Source organism: Brachyistius frenatus, unplaced genomic scaffold (genome assembly GCF_029030835.1).
Source record: "Brachyistius frenatus isolate BFR_SWC_R1_liver_20210118 unplaced genomic scaffold, ASM2903083v1 Contig_64, whole genome shotgun sequence".
Classification (NCBI taxonomy): Eukaryota; Metazoa; Chordata; class Actinopteri; family Embiotocidae; genus Brachyistius; species Brachyistius frenatus.
The window spans coordinates 1,643,729-1,660,089 of record NW_027210663.1 but is presented as its reverse complement, the minus strand read 5'-3'; the positions used below and the strand labels follow the sequence as shown (position 1 = coordinate 1,660,089).

Below are 16,361 nucleotides of genomic sequence, written 5' to 3'. Positions count from 1 at the left end.
TGTTTGCTGCAAATGCAAATGTAAATGCGTGACTTCACAGTTGTTTTGAAACATCACTGTGAATGAATGGACTTGGGGCTGAGAGCCACAGACAAGGTGTGTTACATTGCTGGCACGGGTCTTTTCATGGGATGTTAACAATAACAAAAATATTAACAAATAACGGCATCCACACACTTTAAGAGCAGGTAACGTCATTGCACAAACTCACACTTACAAACTGAACATAATTGTTTGGGCAGGTATAATGGAAATTCCAGGTGCTAGAGCATGATTTCGCAAGTTGAATGATGCAATGCCTCAGCAATCACCACTCAGTGGGAACAATCTGAAGCAGAGATGTTCTGAAAGACACTGAAGCTCCCGTGGAATTTTATAGCACTGCCCAACACGCAGCAACGCCTGCCGCTTCACTACTTTGTGTGCTGTTTTGTTTAAACACCGAGTCCATTTCATGCAGACAGGTTGCTGCTGAATATAACATGCTGCTAGCAAACTGACGACAAAGGAATTCCTGCATTAGAATTGGTAAATTAAAACATATTAGTTTGAATGGCGTCACACAGGTCTCAGCTGCATGGCAAGTTTTTAAAACACATGCTGGATAACATACATGCAATGCTGCAAAGTAAAAGGATCACATTCATCACTGAGTGGTAATGTATCCTTCGATAACAATGCAGTCCTTAACACTCAGAAAGCTAATACTTACTGTATGTTTCAATGTAATTTCTAATATTTACGTACTAAAAAACTGAAAAAGATCTCAAATACATGAAGCTTTCCAAAGACTTTTTATTGTAATATTTTACTAATTCAATATATCTTCTGCTTTCATTTATTGCAGTCTGATGTTTTTGTTCGAACATGCTTTTAACCCATGTTTGGTCTCGTAAAGTGAAATTTGCACACCTCAAAAGTGTTGATGGGCTTTGATTTTGTTGAATTGAGGTTGCCGCGTGAGGCCCCAGGAATTCATATTTAATTAAAGTGGATCCATATTCTGTAACTTGATGAGTCCTTTCATCAATTGTTAAGTGAGAGTTGCTGAATTTTTCTTTATGATCAAGTCTGAAAGACCTCTAGCTTATGCTGTCAGTCATGTTCCAGCCTTTCAAAAAGTCCTCTGCTTGTGAGCCTGCTTTGATGGGAATTGTGAAACTGAGCTTAGTTGGTAGTAGAGCCAGACAAAGACAGGGCTCTGAAGCAGGTCTGAATTGTTCTGAAAACTAAAAAGCGATGACCACACATTAAATTAGCTCATAACTGATGTATGCTTTGTGTTTCCATTTGGCCAGATATATCATCATGTTTAGCGTCAATTCAAGGATGATATCATGCGGAATTATTGGTTTGCAGAGCGTTATATCACCTCCTGGGCCAAAAGTAAATATGGGGGTGTGTGTATGCGATTGACTCTACTGGCAGCAGCGTAACAAATATCAAGTAAATAAATAAAAGCAATTCTGAAATACCTGCATGCTGTCCAAGTGGTTCTGTATAAGCATAAACACACATCCATTCAATGACAAGAGATGTAGGAAAGAAATAAAGCACAATTACACGTGATCACTCATACACATCTTGAAAGTACAGCACTCTTGAAATTACAATCTTTTACACACACACACACACACACACACACACACACACACACACACACACACACACACACACACACACACACACACACACACACACACACACACACACACACACACACACACACACACACCTCATTACCATGCTAATCTAAAGATGAAATAACACATTGTGACATTTTGTTAAGGATGTATTCACCTGAAAAAAGCTATTTACAGAGCTCTGAAGTTTAAATGTGCATTTCAAAACAAATTCAAGAAGAAAAAAAAAATCTACATTCTCAACCAAGATTCAGATTTAAAAATAAGAGGATAAAAAAAAAGAAGAAAAAAAAGCATAAAGATTCGAGGAAGTGAGGTATACACATGCCTAAATCAGGGCTGATTGGTCCTTTATCGAGCAGCAACCACCAAAACACACATTCAACACCCCCAACCCCTCCCACAGTCCAGACGCTCACCTCTAACAGATGGACAGCGCCTTCATGTTCCTTTTTAGCCTCAACCTGAGCCTGGGAAACACAGGGTGCAGTTCACTTATATTGCAGTTTATAGTGCAGTTTAGTTTCAGTTTGAAGCACCACTGAAAGGCCGTAACAAGCAAAATGGAGAGACCTTTTGTGTCAGTGGTGCCAATGGTGAAAATGGTTAAAAAGAAAATCGCCCATCTCTGTGCACGACGTGAGACTACACTAAAACCTGACACTTATCAGCAGTTTATTTACTCACATTTTATTTTTACTGACAGAAATCAATAGTTTTTTTTTAACCAAAAGCAGCTCAACACATTGTAGCTTTTCTTTTACGATTTTCACCTTTTATATTTTATGTGTTTTTAAACTAGTTGTCATAACAGTGTCGGCAACATGAAACAATTACGAGCATGCAAGAAAATTCATAAAATGAAGGAGGCATTTATAGGTTTAAAAACAATTGCCTGAGACTCTCTAAATCCTGGGTGTTAAACTACAAGCCTGAGGTCAGTTGCAGACAGAGAAGAATTTCTTTATTTTTACCATTTTGGTTTTCCCCAATAGAGAAATAAAAAATTTTTCTAAAGAGGCTCTTTCACCAGCTGCCACACCAGCTACAAAGTGGTGCTTGATTTACATATGACATGTTGTGTTTTGTTGACATGTTATGCGGTTTAGGTTCTAAGAAGAGTAGCCTAGACGAAGGCTCTACGCAAGCAAACATTTAAAATTATGTTTCAATAAGAAACTAAGGGCAGCTGGTACATTCAAGAGGAATGAGGTTTACATATTACAGAAGAATGGGACTGTTTAGAAAAAGCATAATACACATCATTTTTCTTCTGGGAACTACAAACATCTGTAGAGAAAAACAAGTGTTCCACATGAATATGACAGCATCTGTGGACTTTACAGTTTCATAAATCTACTTTGCAGGCAATTAATTTAGAAGAATACAGAGAGCAGCCAGTGTCTGAGGGAAGATAAGGCAGTAATGAGCTTCTGTTAATGAGAGAAAAAAGCTGAGAACCACTGCCTGTGAAAGGCTGACTGTGAAGTCAGAACACTGCAGCAACAGCAACACTGGGGTACACACACAGTTTCTAGAGAAGACACTGGTGACAATTCCTATCACGTTCACACTATCAGCAATCTCAGCCATTGCTGGGTTTGCTTTGACATTACAGTCAGCTCCAGTGTACAGAAAAGGAAGCCCGACCATCAAATGGCCTGGCCCAGCATTTTTTTTTTTTTTTTTTTTTTAAACCAAGCCTCTAAAAAGTGTCATATCTACTTTGGGTTTTGAATGTCTGATTTGCTCGCTTGTAACAAACAAGAGAAGTGCTCCTGAAATGTTGAACACTCAGGGTTTGGAGAGTGATAGACAACTGAAGGATGGGGTTTGGAGGATGAAATGAGAGAGCTTAGAGTAGTGCCAGTGATGAAAATATTGAGAGGTGAGTTCTGTAGTCAGTGGATAACACTATGCTCTCTATAATAATAGTCTTTCAGTTGACTTTCACCTTTGTTGTACTGTATGTATCGCAATGGTGTTCGACAAATTGCTCTTTGACCCATGACACCGGCCAAAGGCTGGCCAAACAAGAAAGCCCAGCTCTCTGGTGAGTTTTCTTACCTTCTGAAGAAGGTCAATCTCCTGCTGCTTTGCATTGAGTACAGCCAAGGCCTGCTCATGCTCCAACTCTAGTTGCTGCCTCCGCTCCGCAGCCTCGCGCATATGCTGTCCGCAAGGGGTGTAGGGATGGAGAGCCGGAGGGGAAGATTGTGGAGGGGAGGCATAGAGAGGGCTGCTGTTAGTGGAACTAAAATCCAACGGCACTGAGCCAACACAAAATGCATCTCCAGTCTTCAATCCCACACTCAGAAACAACACAGGTGTTACATGTGCACACATCCCACGTACAGAGGCTGAGTAACAGTGTACTGACCTTTAACCCCTTAAAATACAAGAATGACATAAACTATGCCACAGCAAAACTGCCATGTGAGAACATGTTTATGTCGAATGATCCGCAGGGAAAGATCTGATCAAAATTAGCACAAAAGGTGCTTAATGGATGAGGACCAGAGATGCTTTGCTGTGTGAACAAAAAAACTTCAATAAACAGTCACGTTTGCTGCCCCCTTTAGGTAACACAATACCTGTTCGAAGTCTGATTACTAGGACTGTTTGAAAAGCTGCCCTCAGCGATGTTGTCATTGCATGATCAATACAAGGTTTTATGTTACATGAAAAGGGTGAGCAAACTCCGTAGCGTGCTCACTTGTCTGTGGTCATCCATAACAACAAAAGAAGCCATACAATACAAGGGACTGAATGCTAGACTCTTCATAATACAGTATGCCTGTGTCATCCAGTCACATCACTGCTCCCACTATGTGTGAAAATTTGCAACACTGTAAGGTGAAAGAAGCAAATGACATTTTCATGCCAGTAAAAATTAAGGTCTAAGATAGGTAATGCCATCAAGCTTGTGGGTGACATTATCATCATGAAGGGTGACCCAGTGTCCCCATCTCCTCTTTCTCCCCATCCTGTCATCATTAAGCCAAACTCTTTGTCCTGCCTCATGCATAAATCACATTCCACAGTGCTGTGGTCGTATAGCCACGTGACCATTTGTATGTCTGGTAAGCAGCCCACAGATAAAGGGAGAGATAAGCACAGCCACTGAAGTGGACAGGAAGCATTCAGAATGGGACTGAATAAGGACTGCTCCCCAACAGATGGACATAGCAGTGATACCTTATAAATCTAGCTGGGGGAGAGGGGACAGGGGGGGAAGGAAGGAAGGTAAGAAGGAAGGAAGGAAGGAGGGGACAGATCGGGTAGAGTAGGACAACATGAAATGGTGAAATAGGAAAGGGAAGAGGGCAGACTGCTCCAAGCTTCTACTCTTTCACAGCTCCTGGTCAGACCTCCCAACACGACACTGGAAGGCAACAGACATGTCGAGGACATTAGACAGTATAGCGGAACATAACCAGATGGAGGCAGTGTAGCACAGGTAGGAGAAAGGGTACTGGTAAAGGGTTAGGCTCCATTAAAATACCTGAATTATAACCCCAGGATAGATGGACTACTGGAACTAAAAAATGCACAGAGGGTTGACAGATAGCGTCCGCCCTAGGAGCCAGCTTCCTCACCTTGAGCACCTGCTCTAGGTTCTCCAGTTTGCCTTGGAGCTGGTTCCTCTCCCACAGGGCTAAATCTCTCTCCAGTGTCACAGCACCAACGGTCTCTTTGAGCTGGGCATACTCAGACTTCACCTATGCAGACAGGACAAGCAAGGAGCAAAGAGACTGAGAGTTTGAAAGTCCAACTGTGCCACAGTTTCTTTTTCCTAAAGTCAAACTAGGCAGTTAAAGCTCAAACAAGTTGCGATCTTATTTACTAATTTCGAGCCTTTTCTGTGATACTGTCAGGTTCATGTCTTTTGCTGAAGATATGTGGTTAGGTCTAGCTCCCCAATACAACAGGTCACCCTTAAATTTCTGGTCTGCCCATCTTCTTATGTCTCTCTAAAGTTTAATGAACCAAAACTGGCCAAAAACTCCACCCTCTTTGTTCAGTGGATAGATAGCTTTAGTTTTTCACAGGGATAAGAATTGTAGACATAGAAAATAGATAAATGCATCTATATTAGACACATTTGTGGCCCTCTTTTTTTCACGATAACAAGCTCTTACTTTTTGCTGTTGTTTTTGCTTTAATGCAGGTTTCCTGCCCAGGTTTTTGCTGCACAAAGAAATTAAAGGGACTCTGTGGACTAAATTCAGTGTTTCTCATTAAAACTCATGGCATGCATCCTCAAGGCCATACAACTCTTCAAATGAATTTCCTTCATCTTAAAACACTTGCAAAGGTAGGCTTATAAGACAAAATGGAAATCTGCATTGTTTACATCCATGTTAACTTGCAAAGTGCTTCTTTCATGCATTTTTTTTTTTTTGTGCTATTTATTGGTGTATTACTGCCTCCTGAAAATCAATACGTTTGCATGAGATACAAACAAATCTAAACATTGCTACTAATTGGAGAAGAATACCACAGGACACCCTGGTGTCACGGTGGTAACAATCCGTGCCACCATACCATTTTGGCAATAATAAACCTGCCATATTTCAAAAACTTTACATTATGTGCATAATCACACACAAAAGTCAATGTAGAAGAACGTTTCACAAGTTATCATTGCCACAAAACTCGCTGTGTGATTTTAAATAAAATAATCCAGGTTCTGTTTGGCACAACGGTAGCCAGGCATTTGCAGCAATAGCCCAATTAACAGTTGGCATTTGCTTGCTTCTTTTATTCCAGGGTGGTCAAAATGTCAGAAATATTATTCAGTAATATATTCCAATAACACAACATCATCTCAATTGAGCATTTAGATGAAACCGTGTGAAACCGGGATAAGTCAAGTGATCTATCCAGTGTGTAACCTGCCTTCGCCCTAAATCATTGCCTCATTGCTACAATTACAACTAAAACTGCGCATAATGTGCTCATAAAGGCAGAGGCTTTGCTGTTGTTATACTTCTTATGTTCAGTGTTAATGTTAAGCACAAAGTATTACAAGCATTTAAAATAGGCAGAAACTGAGGCGTGGGAGCTGCCTGGTTTCAGTGATAGAACCCATAATTATTATTATAATGCTGGAGTAACATAATTCACTCACTCCCATTGCTATGGACCAAAACATTAATACATTATTCATGCGTCATTGTTAACCAAGCACTAAGCATTCAATTGAACCAAGCAATTGCACATTATATTTACACTTTACACCAATTCAACAGCAGTGAGGTCTCTATGGCCATTAAGAACAACATCTGGAAAATGTGACAATTTCTATTTCTGCATATTTTTCATAATCGGTCTCCCACAAATCAGTTGCATTGTTACTAAAGAAGCAGTATTTTTCAATCAGCTTTTTAAAGGTCCCCTAATCGACAGTGAGATGACTGGTTCCTGCAGCCGTAATGTGGTAAAACCCCTTCCTCGGAGCAGCCATGAATGACTAATGATTCCTCAAGGAGGGCGTTTCAGCAAACACCAGCAAAGCAAAACACAAACAGAGATCAGCGAGTCTGCCTCTGAACCACCCGCCTCCACACTGTAAAAACTGTCCGCATGGATAGGAGCGACCGTCAAACCTAATGTAGACAGATCGAACAACACTGTATTGGATTCAGCAGAAGCAGCTCAATAGTCTATTATGGGTAGAGGGAGGTGCCCTCTGTAGCCCCTCTTAGTTCAGTCAGAGACGACAGGTATCCGAACACAGGGGTTTTAAGCGAGGGCTAATATCCGCACTGCCCTGCAGAGTGCTGCTCTCATATCCGCCGGTCTGATAACAGTCCGAGATTGCTGCTCCGAGAGCCACCCATGTCCTGATAAGACATCAAAAACCAGCATCTCGCCCTTCTTCAACCCCAACAGCAAATACCTGCCAGTCAGCCGCTTCAGGAAATTGCCTCCCCATTCATACAGAGGCCTGCGGCTCTTTGTTTGTTGATCTACTTTGACTTCATGTTATCACTTCCAAAGACCTTCGAGGTCTTGGGGCTAATGGTAAGGTGAGGGTGTTTTAATAGAATCGGAGGCCTTGTTGCTTTCATTGATATGCTCCAAATATCCAGCATAAAGGTCAGTTCAGGTTAAGTTACAGCGTGACCCCCAAAGTCTTCAGACTGTGTTAAAGTAGTGACAGAGAAACAACAATACTGAGAGTTAAGTGCCAGGTTAGCCGCCGTTAGGCTGCACTTACACACAGCAAAGCTTTGTACAAGGCTTCTTCGCCTCTTACCTTCTCATACTCCGATGCCTTGTGGCTGTTGTTGAACAACTGGAGATTCAAGTGCTTGTTCTCCTGGAGGAAATCTTGGAGCTCATTCTCCTAAGCAAAAGAGGCAGAAAGAAAACAGTGTTTAGAACCCAAGAAGTCACCATGATTAGACCGGAGCACAGCACTCAAACCCAGTGTGTTGTTAGCAATAGCCTATGCATTATTCATCTGAGGAGACTGCTCGAGGTTCTCTGGTATGCTCTAGAAAGCATGACTAAAAGAAGCTGCCATTTCAGCCTCTACAGCGGAACAATAATAATGTCATAATAGTGTGCTTTAAACGTGCAGATGTAATAAGAACCCCTGAAAACTTTCAACTTCATTGTTGTGTGTGGACGTAAACGAAACATGTATTCAAATACCACACACATGCAGACAACACTTATTCCTATTGAGTACTGTATGTCGAGCTGGGAGTAAAAAAAAATTAAATCTTCATTGCAGAGGAGGAAAACGTAATTACATTCAAGCAACAGTCGTGAGGCGTGCCGTGGATGCAATTTGCAGTGTCAACTGGAGAGTTCTCTGAGATGTGCAATTGATTGCCACTCCAGCAGCAAGTAGGCCAAAGGTTGTCAAGAGCTGAGAAACCTACTGGGCTCATGCAGGATACATTTACAGTAAATGCAGTGCTTCTTAATGGCCCGTGATAGTGCGCCTGCTCATGCTCCCTTATGGTTTACTTATGAAGGATGTTTCAGAGGACAACTGGAGATAAAGACACTAACATTCATGCAAGGATACATATGTTAAAGGACTAAAAAAAATGTGTAGCAATTTCCTTTGCTGTGGTGTTTTGGGAGTGATGCTTATAAAGCGTTAAAAATCTGCAGAGCTTTTCTGCTACATGCAAGCCAGGAATAGTAAAAAAATGATTAACTACTCATATAATACAACATACCCTGACTGGGAAATGCCCCAAAACATGCTTAATAATGTGTATTATCATCTAATTATAATGCACATCATATATCCATACTAGATCAAATACCAGTGCTAATACAACTAACCCTACAGCTGCTTACTACAGTTACTAATGATAGTGATAGGTTTTGATGTGCGCATTAACTGTATAAACACAGTGCACATGATGTCAAGGACAAGCACTGCCAAGTAAACAACAGCCTGAAGACAGTACTAAAGTCACATCTGAGATCTGCTGCTTTTCCATTAATTTCATTTCTGTCACAAAAGAAATACAATTATTGGCATTTCAACCTGCATCAATTGTGTCCAGTCAATTTTAATGCTTCCCGTACAAGCAGTAGATTGCATTGGCATTCCTATTCATATCCATTGATCCTTCAATTCGGAGCTAATATGGGCTGGCTTAAGCCTCCGGGTGTTCGTTGTGAAGGACAAACAGCGACTGCAAAAAGAAAAAGTCTCACATTTTACTGTGCATACACTGACAGAACAATAGACCCGAGTACTTTAGAAATTCAAGCTTGTTGTTGATTTAAGCATTTCAACATGAATGCCATCCTCATTTGAAATCCTTTTTGGAATTGGGATGTGATAGCACACACATAATGATGCAAACCAAATTGTCTTGAACACAGAGAATCAGCTGTGTCTTTGTCCCGTATTGTTGACGTGTTAACGCTTTAAACAGATCAGTATACGTCATAATCCCTTGGCAAGACACATTTTTTTACGGAAAGCTTGTGAGCCCAGTGATGGAAAGAATCCCATGCAGAAAAAACTGTGTGGCCTATCCCAAGCTGCCTCCAGAATTACTCAGCTGTAATTTTTTGCTGAAGTGAGATTTGCTTGAATACTACAGTCTACACATAAAGTGTATAGTACACAAAAAATTTGACAGGAAAAAAGTATTACAAAAAAGTAGACAAAGGCACAAACAGGAGGGTCGCTTTAAGTGTATTCTATTTTTTTTTTGGGCAGGATAGCCAGAACAGTTCCAGGAATGATGAACTATTGAACAAAGTAATTAGGCCTGATGCCTCAGTGGGCGAGTTGCTGGCTACTCCCACTCCTAAAGTGCATTTCATCCAGACATGGTCTGACTCAGCTTGGTGTGCCACAGCAGCGTGTTTAATTTTGACACGCCAGACAGATGAATCAACTCTGCCATTTAACTCGTGAGGAATGCAAACAATTCACCCACTTAATCTCTGTTCAGAAGACTGTTCAGTGTGGGTGAAAGCAGAATTGGTTCTCAGTACAGATGACAGCCGCCTGCCTGGTTCTTTCCCTTGTTGTTTTTTAACCAAACTATCTGCATCAAAGATGTAAACATGTATTTGCTCCTGAAAACTGGTTTTGCATGAAAATGGTGATCTTTTATAAATAAATATCACTAAAATGTGACAGTGGGTACACAGTTGTACACATTTTAGAAACTCTTGGAGCCAGAAAGATGCCTAAAATATGATTCAAAGTTATTCAACTGTGCAGCTGACTTTGGCTTCACTGTGTAGTCCATTTGCACATACTGCAATTCCCTTGACACACTTCCCCTTTACCCCTTTCTCTTGGCACTCCGCTTTAACACCACATATCAGAACTCCTCTTCAGCATTGCACTGTGGTGTACCACTAATACAAACAAATCACTGGCATTAAGTGTGATGCCTGGATGCAAAACATTTCAATGGCTAATGCATATCTGAGTAATTTGCAGAAAAATAATGGAAAAAAACAAAACAATGAGAAATTCATTTTTGCTTTTTGCACATACAATGCATGCCATGTGTCCCAAGCAATGACAGATGCCAATCACACCTTTGACAGAAGGTGTTTATGTTTACAAACAGCTGATAATGACAGCGAAGGCAGCATTTCACTCCAGCTGCTACTGAGATGAATCTGAGGGCAAAGCTCCTCAGACCAGTTCTTCAACCTGTTGCATCTGCCTGCTGTCTGCCTCACTATTGATCTTCGATTAGCACTGATACATATTCGAGCGATGCCTGGCACAGCTAATGCTTGTCACCATGGTAACAGGCTTTAAATGCTAGCAGAGGCATTCTGTGCTGATGGTCTGTAGTTATATACCCGATACCCAGGAAGGTGGAGGTGCCAGATGGCTGTGACAGTGTTTACTGTCACTCACACACTCAGTCAGACGATGTGTTTATATACACGGCAGCTGAACTCACTATTAGGAGACGTTAATGAAACCTGGAATTTCAACGCTGAAAGAAAAATCAATGTACATTCCTGTATAGACGGTCAGAGTTTGCTAAACAGACCTACATCCACCAGCAGAGCAGGTGCAGAGTCGCTAACAGCTGCAGCTAATTCTGTATTTTAACCTGACAAGGAGAGGACAGAGAAGGAAAAATCCGAGGAGAGACAGGGAGTGGGAGAGAGGTAAGTCAGCTTAGACCAAACAGGGAGTGACATTACTGTCAACTTGCCATCCCCTCACAACAGCGTTCATTGGTCTTGTCTGTGTTCGCGTCTCTGTTCTCGAAGCTTGGTGCGGGAGGAGCTCAGAGCCGTGCTGCAGTCTGTGGAGACCAGCCTGCCATTTCTGCTCGTCATTTGGGGACAGTTTGTCCTTTGGGTAGCTTCTCCTGGACTGAGCGGGCTGACAATGGGTAAGGAGGGAAGTGCTGCTGTGGGCAGGGAACGTGAGAGGAGGGCAGCAAGGAAAACAGTCCTAATGGAGTGTTTATTTGGGGCACAGAGCCACACACAGCTCATCTAAAGAGGAGGGCTTGGGGGCACGAGGAAATGAATTCAAATGGTCTAGGACCAAACAGTGCCATTTAAATTACTGCTGAATCCCTCCAGCTCCTCCTTTTCATAGGAAAAAATCTCATTTCGAGCCATCTGCACTACTCTGTGCCCACTTCTGTTTCAAACATGAATAATTTTTATGTAGTGTTAAACGTCAACTTTCATGAGGAGGCTTTTATGTCAGTCATACAACACCCCGAATAGATTTTTTTTTTTCAGCTCCCAAACCACAGACTATAAGTGTAGTATAAATATCTACATTTATGTATTCTCTAACATTCTAGTGAACAAACAAAAAAAATAAGGATTTTGCTGCAGAGCACGTGGGGATCCCATTTAACACAGACGACTGGAACATCATAGCAGCAAGATGTTGTTGTCTCTCAGACTAAAGTTTTAACAGAAGTTAAGCAGAACAGCTCAGTACACTGTGATTTAAAGTGACTCGTCATTCTGCTTAGTGGGACAAAAGCCCCTTTGAACAGAACTGTCCACGTCCTCTTTCTGAAAGACTGACAGATGACTCCTCTTGTCTCAGGTCCTTGCTCAAATAAAGACAACATAGCAGGGTAATATGTCACTGCTGTTCACCGGTTACTTCAATGTCCGTGGTATTAAACCTGGCTTCAACTGTAAATCCTGCACTTCCCAGTACAGTATAACCATAAAATGAAGTTGTTGTTTTTTTACACGAACTGCCTCATCCTATCAGGCATATCAAATTCACTCTCCACAGCCACTGTGGCCCACAACAGAGGACTGATACTGGTAGCCACACCAGAGTAAATATTTCGTCTTCAGCTCTTCACTTTATCACATCTACATGGTGACATTGCTGATCACTGAGTCATTCCCATGGCAGTGTATTTGTTTCAACAGAAACAACTGTACATACAACATAAACTAAGCACTGATTTGGATTATGTTGTCGTATGATGAGCAAAAACGATTAACGGATATAAAGCCTTTATTTAAATAACTCAAAGCTAAAATGCCAAGACGAGACCTACAGCAGAGTTTTCTTCCTCTTAGCAGGATCCCTCTGTTTATTTTATTTTTTTCTATTTCTTTACCTTTTGCCCTGAGTCAAGGCCACACCAGCAGGCAGAATGACATTTCTGGGGCATTGTGAGAAAATGTCCTTCAAGAAACACCAAGTGAAAACGCTGGGGTTGTGTAACATGTCTGACCTTTTACAGTGGTGATCAAGCACAAATAGTGTTGTGTACTTCTGTGTGTTTAAATCACAGCAGTGTTGCACAGAGCTTCATGAGCTTTCGTGTGTACAAAGGAAACCAATATAGCCGCTGCCTAAAGGGTCATACCTGCAATATACAACATGTTTATAAACAGCATAGCACTATATACTGTGTTTCCTTTGTTTGTGCACAGGTACACACAACAAATAATTAGTACAGCAAAAAAATAATCTCATTTTTAAATGTAACAAAATCCAGCCCACAGAAACTGCACCCTGACATGACCGTATCTACTCTGCTTTCCTAATTTCAGTCATTGCCTGAGACCAAGCTATCACTGCCACTCATTTTCTCAAGGGATGTTTGTGTGTGATGATAGCAGGCAAGGCTCTCAGGTACAAATCAATTTTAGCCTCCATCCTTTCATTTAGAGGCCAGAGTATATTTTTAGAGCACTTACCAAAGTCTGACATGTTTGATTCTTTTTCTTCACCTCTGTTTCAAGTGCTTCACACTCCTTCCTTCTGGTGCTGATCTCAGTCTCCTGGGGAGAGAAAAAAAAAAAGCAGAGGACAGCTGCTGTGGTTTGTCAGAAACAGAAGCTTCCTGAGAGAACTCAGTGAAACTAGGCAGGGAGAAAGGGAGCTGGAGGATTTCTGTATTTAGGTATGTGAGGGTATGTGTGTGGGTTTGTGTGTACTGTATATGAATGCATGTGCGCAACAGAGAGACTTTCAGATATTATCCACTAGATATTACAAAATGTTCCTCTTGTTGGGAAAACAGACAGGAACGCTTCAAACTGAAAGGGTCAGATGTTGAGGATGTAAAATAATGTTCTGAGAAAGATCAAGCAGAAATCTGTTCAAAAGTAACTTGTGCTACCTTCAAATCAGGTCGTGTTTACTGTGTTAACGAAGTGAATCAATATTAAAGAGTCTATATGAAAGTTAAAATTTTTAGCTAAGGTAATATATTGTAATTTTATCCGTAGAGTTAACAATATGTCTGAGGAAAATGTTGATGTCCCAAACAGCCTCTTCTTTTCCCTCTTTATGTTTCCCGCCTGCTAGCTTGCTATTTGTTAGCCTCTATGTCTACTTGATACCGTCCATGTTGTCATATCCAAACATACCGTGCACATGACTGCACATATTTCAACCACAAGGTTACAAAAAATAAGTTACATTTCAAGGCAGCGTTTCATTTCACCATTTTTTACATACAGATGAGTCTGAAATATGTTTCACATTTGTGTCACGTGAACAAGGACACGTATGCAGGCATGCAGTGCCCAGAAAGAGCAATGCCCCTGCAAAGCAAAGGAAAGCAAAAATACAAAGCTAGTAAACATTGATGAAAACAAGGCAGGATTTAAAATTTAATCTTTAAAAAAATTGGTTTTGGAAATGTTTCATAAGGAAGGAATTGTATTCAGTACTTTAGTTAGACATTGAGGATGTACACTTGCGTGTGTGATACATCTGTTTTGGTAAGTAACACTCAAAGTGAACATCATTTTGTTTCTTTACAAGAAATGCTCACAGGACATCTTTGACTGTAATGATTTGTCTCCCACAATCTTTAACAAGCCTTTTGTCTATCTTTTTCTACATTTTTCACATATTTTTTGAGAGCATTTTGACAGCAGAGGTGTTAACTTACCATGGCAGGAAAATCACAGGTGCATCTAATAACTAATGATGGCTGTGTTCTATTTAAGAGCCTCTGTGAGTCAGCAGGCACTGATGCTTCTAAATGCAGCCTTCATTATGTTATTAATTCCACCTGTGCATTCTCTGCTGAAATATGGCAGAAGGTGTAACATGTGTCCCATCTAAATAAATATGGACACCTAACATTTCCTCGAGGTTTCTGAATGCCTCAAATGTTTCTGCCATATCAGTCATTTAACTGATCTGACAGCTGAATGCTGCAGTAGCTGGAATTACAAAGAAAGGAAGTTCAGCTCTCTTCACAACATGTGATTAGAGCCAAAACATGACTAAAGTCTGCCACAGTCACCACGTCTGGGGATGTCTTGCTCATTCTATCTCGGTAGGGGCAGAAAGAGAAACAGGATATCCCCATGAACACAACCAGTGTATTCAGTCCTGTTCTTGTTTCATTTTTTTGGGACTCCACTCTAATATGGAGGTCAAATTTCTGACAAGCTTGGATGCATTTGGTAGCTGAGGGTATACCCATTTACACAGAGAATACACAGCTTCCCGATGGATATTCATTCATTGCATAGCCAAAGATTGCCATGCTTTTACAGCAAAAACATTATGAAGGTGTTACATAACCATCCAGATCCTCTGTTCATCAGCAGACTGAGCTTTCTATCAGCGTGTGAGGAACATGCTTGCTATGGATGGGGGGGTGAAAGTGTGGCTGGATGTCCCAAGATCAGTGTATAGAATTGAACAGGATATAATCTGTGTCAGTGTGTGCTCTCTCTCACACACACACACACACACACACACACACACACACACACACACACACACACACACACACACACACACACACACACACACACACACACACACACACACACACACACACACACACACACACACACACGCACGCACGCACACACACACACACACACTGGCAGCAGCAGCACATGTCCCTGAGCTAGACTAAAATAAATACCAGCGGAGCCACCAGAACCCCACAGCGCACAATACATGCAGCATGTGAGAATGCATGAATGTGCACTTCATCACAGCAATGCTAACAGCTTGCTTTGACTTTGAATATATATATATTGAAACCCACTCAAATGGAAGATATTTTACTTTGCTACATCTGCTGTTTTCCCTTTTGACCTGTAAGTGCTGACAATATTGAATAAGACAGTGAGCTATAAGGTCAGAGAGCAGGATAAGCGGAACGAGGAGGAACAAGCTTTGACCCGATTGTGATCTATAACCTTGTGGCTTCTCACCCCAGGCAAGTGACAGTTGGCATGATTAAATCTTAGACCCCTTATCTGGGGTAGCTGGTCCACTAGTGATCCAGCTCAACCGGATGTACTTTACATGCGTGTGCTCTTGTATTACTGTCCCTTTAAGGATTAAACTGTCACATGTGAGATGACGAGGAAAATAAATGTCATCTGAAGTGAATTAAATTAGGATGGTGAGTTAAGATTAGGGTGCAGTTGGGGTTATGATCTAAAATTGATTATTTAAATGTTGTTGTTTTTAGTTTGGGATGTGTTTAAAGTTTGGGTAACAGGGGTTGAGCCTGAAAGTGATAATAGGGAAGTTAAGCTGTGATAACTTTACATTGGATATAAAATTTAATTAAATCAAAAGCTGCAAAAAAAAAGAGGGATGTTTGTGCTAGGATTTCTAACCCATACAACTCCACAGTTCTTCCTTACACCCAAAACAAATACATGCAAATATGAATGAAATATTTTTTTGAAATGAGAGGAGTGTAAAAGATTGGAGATGAACTGTAAAGTATACACTATATACACTACCATGTTGAC

General features: G+C 41.0%; 1 protein-coding gene across 12 annotated transcripts in view; it reads right to left on the bottom strand.

Moving 5' to 3' along the window:
• rimbp2b (RIMS binding protein 2b) overlaps nucleotides 1-16,361 on the bottom strand; it is a 66,444-nt gene that overhangs the window by 24,825 nt on the left and 25,258 nt on the right. For 9 of the 12 annotated variants that reach the window (XM_069706727.1, XM_069706726.1, XM_069706729.1 and 6 more), the window contains exons 1-3: nucleotides 3,711-4,834; nucleotides 2,063-2,113; nucleotides 1,476-1,496 (exon numbers count right to left, since the gene is read on the bottom strand). In XM_069706727.1, coding sequence (XP_069562828.1) covers nucleotides 1,476-1,496; nucleotides 2,063-2,113; nucleotides 3,711-3,989 — 351 coding nt within the window. In that variant the 5' untranslated portion in view covers nucleotides 3,990-4,834. Of the gene's footprint in view, nucleotides 1-1,475; nucleotides 1,497-2,062; nucleotides 2,114-3,710; nucleotides 4,835-5,242; nucleotides 5,366-7,908; nucleotides 7,999-13,313; nucleotides 13,398-16,361 lie in introns of those variants that run through there. The other 3 variants (XM_069706736.1, XM_069706732.1, XM_069706731.1) reach the window with 2 other exon arrangements.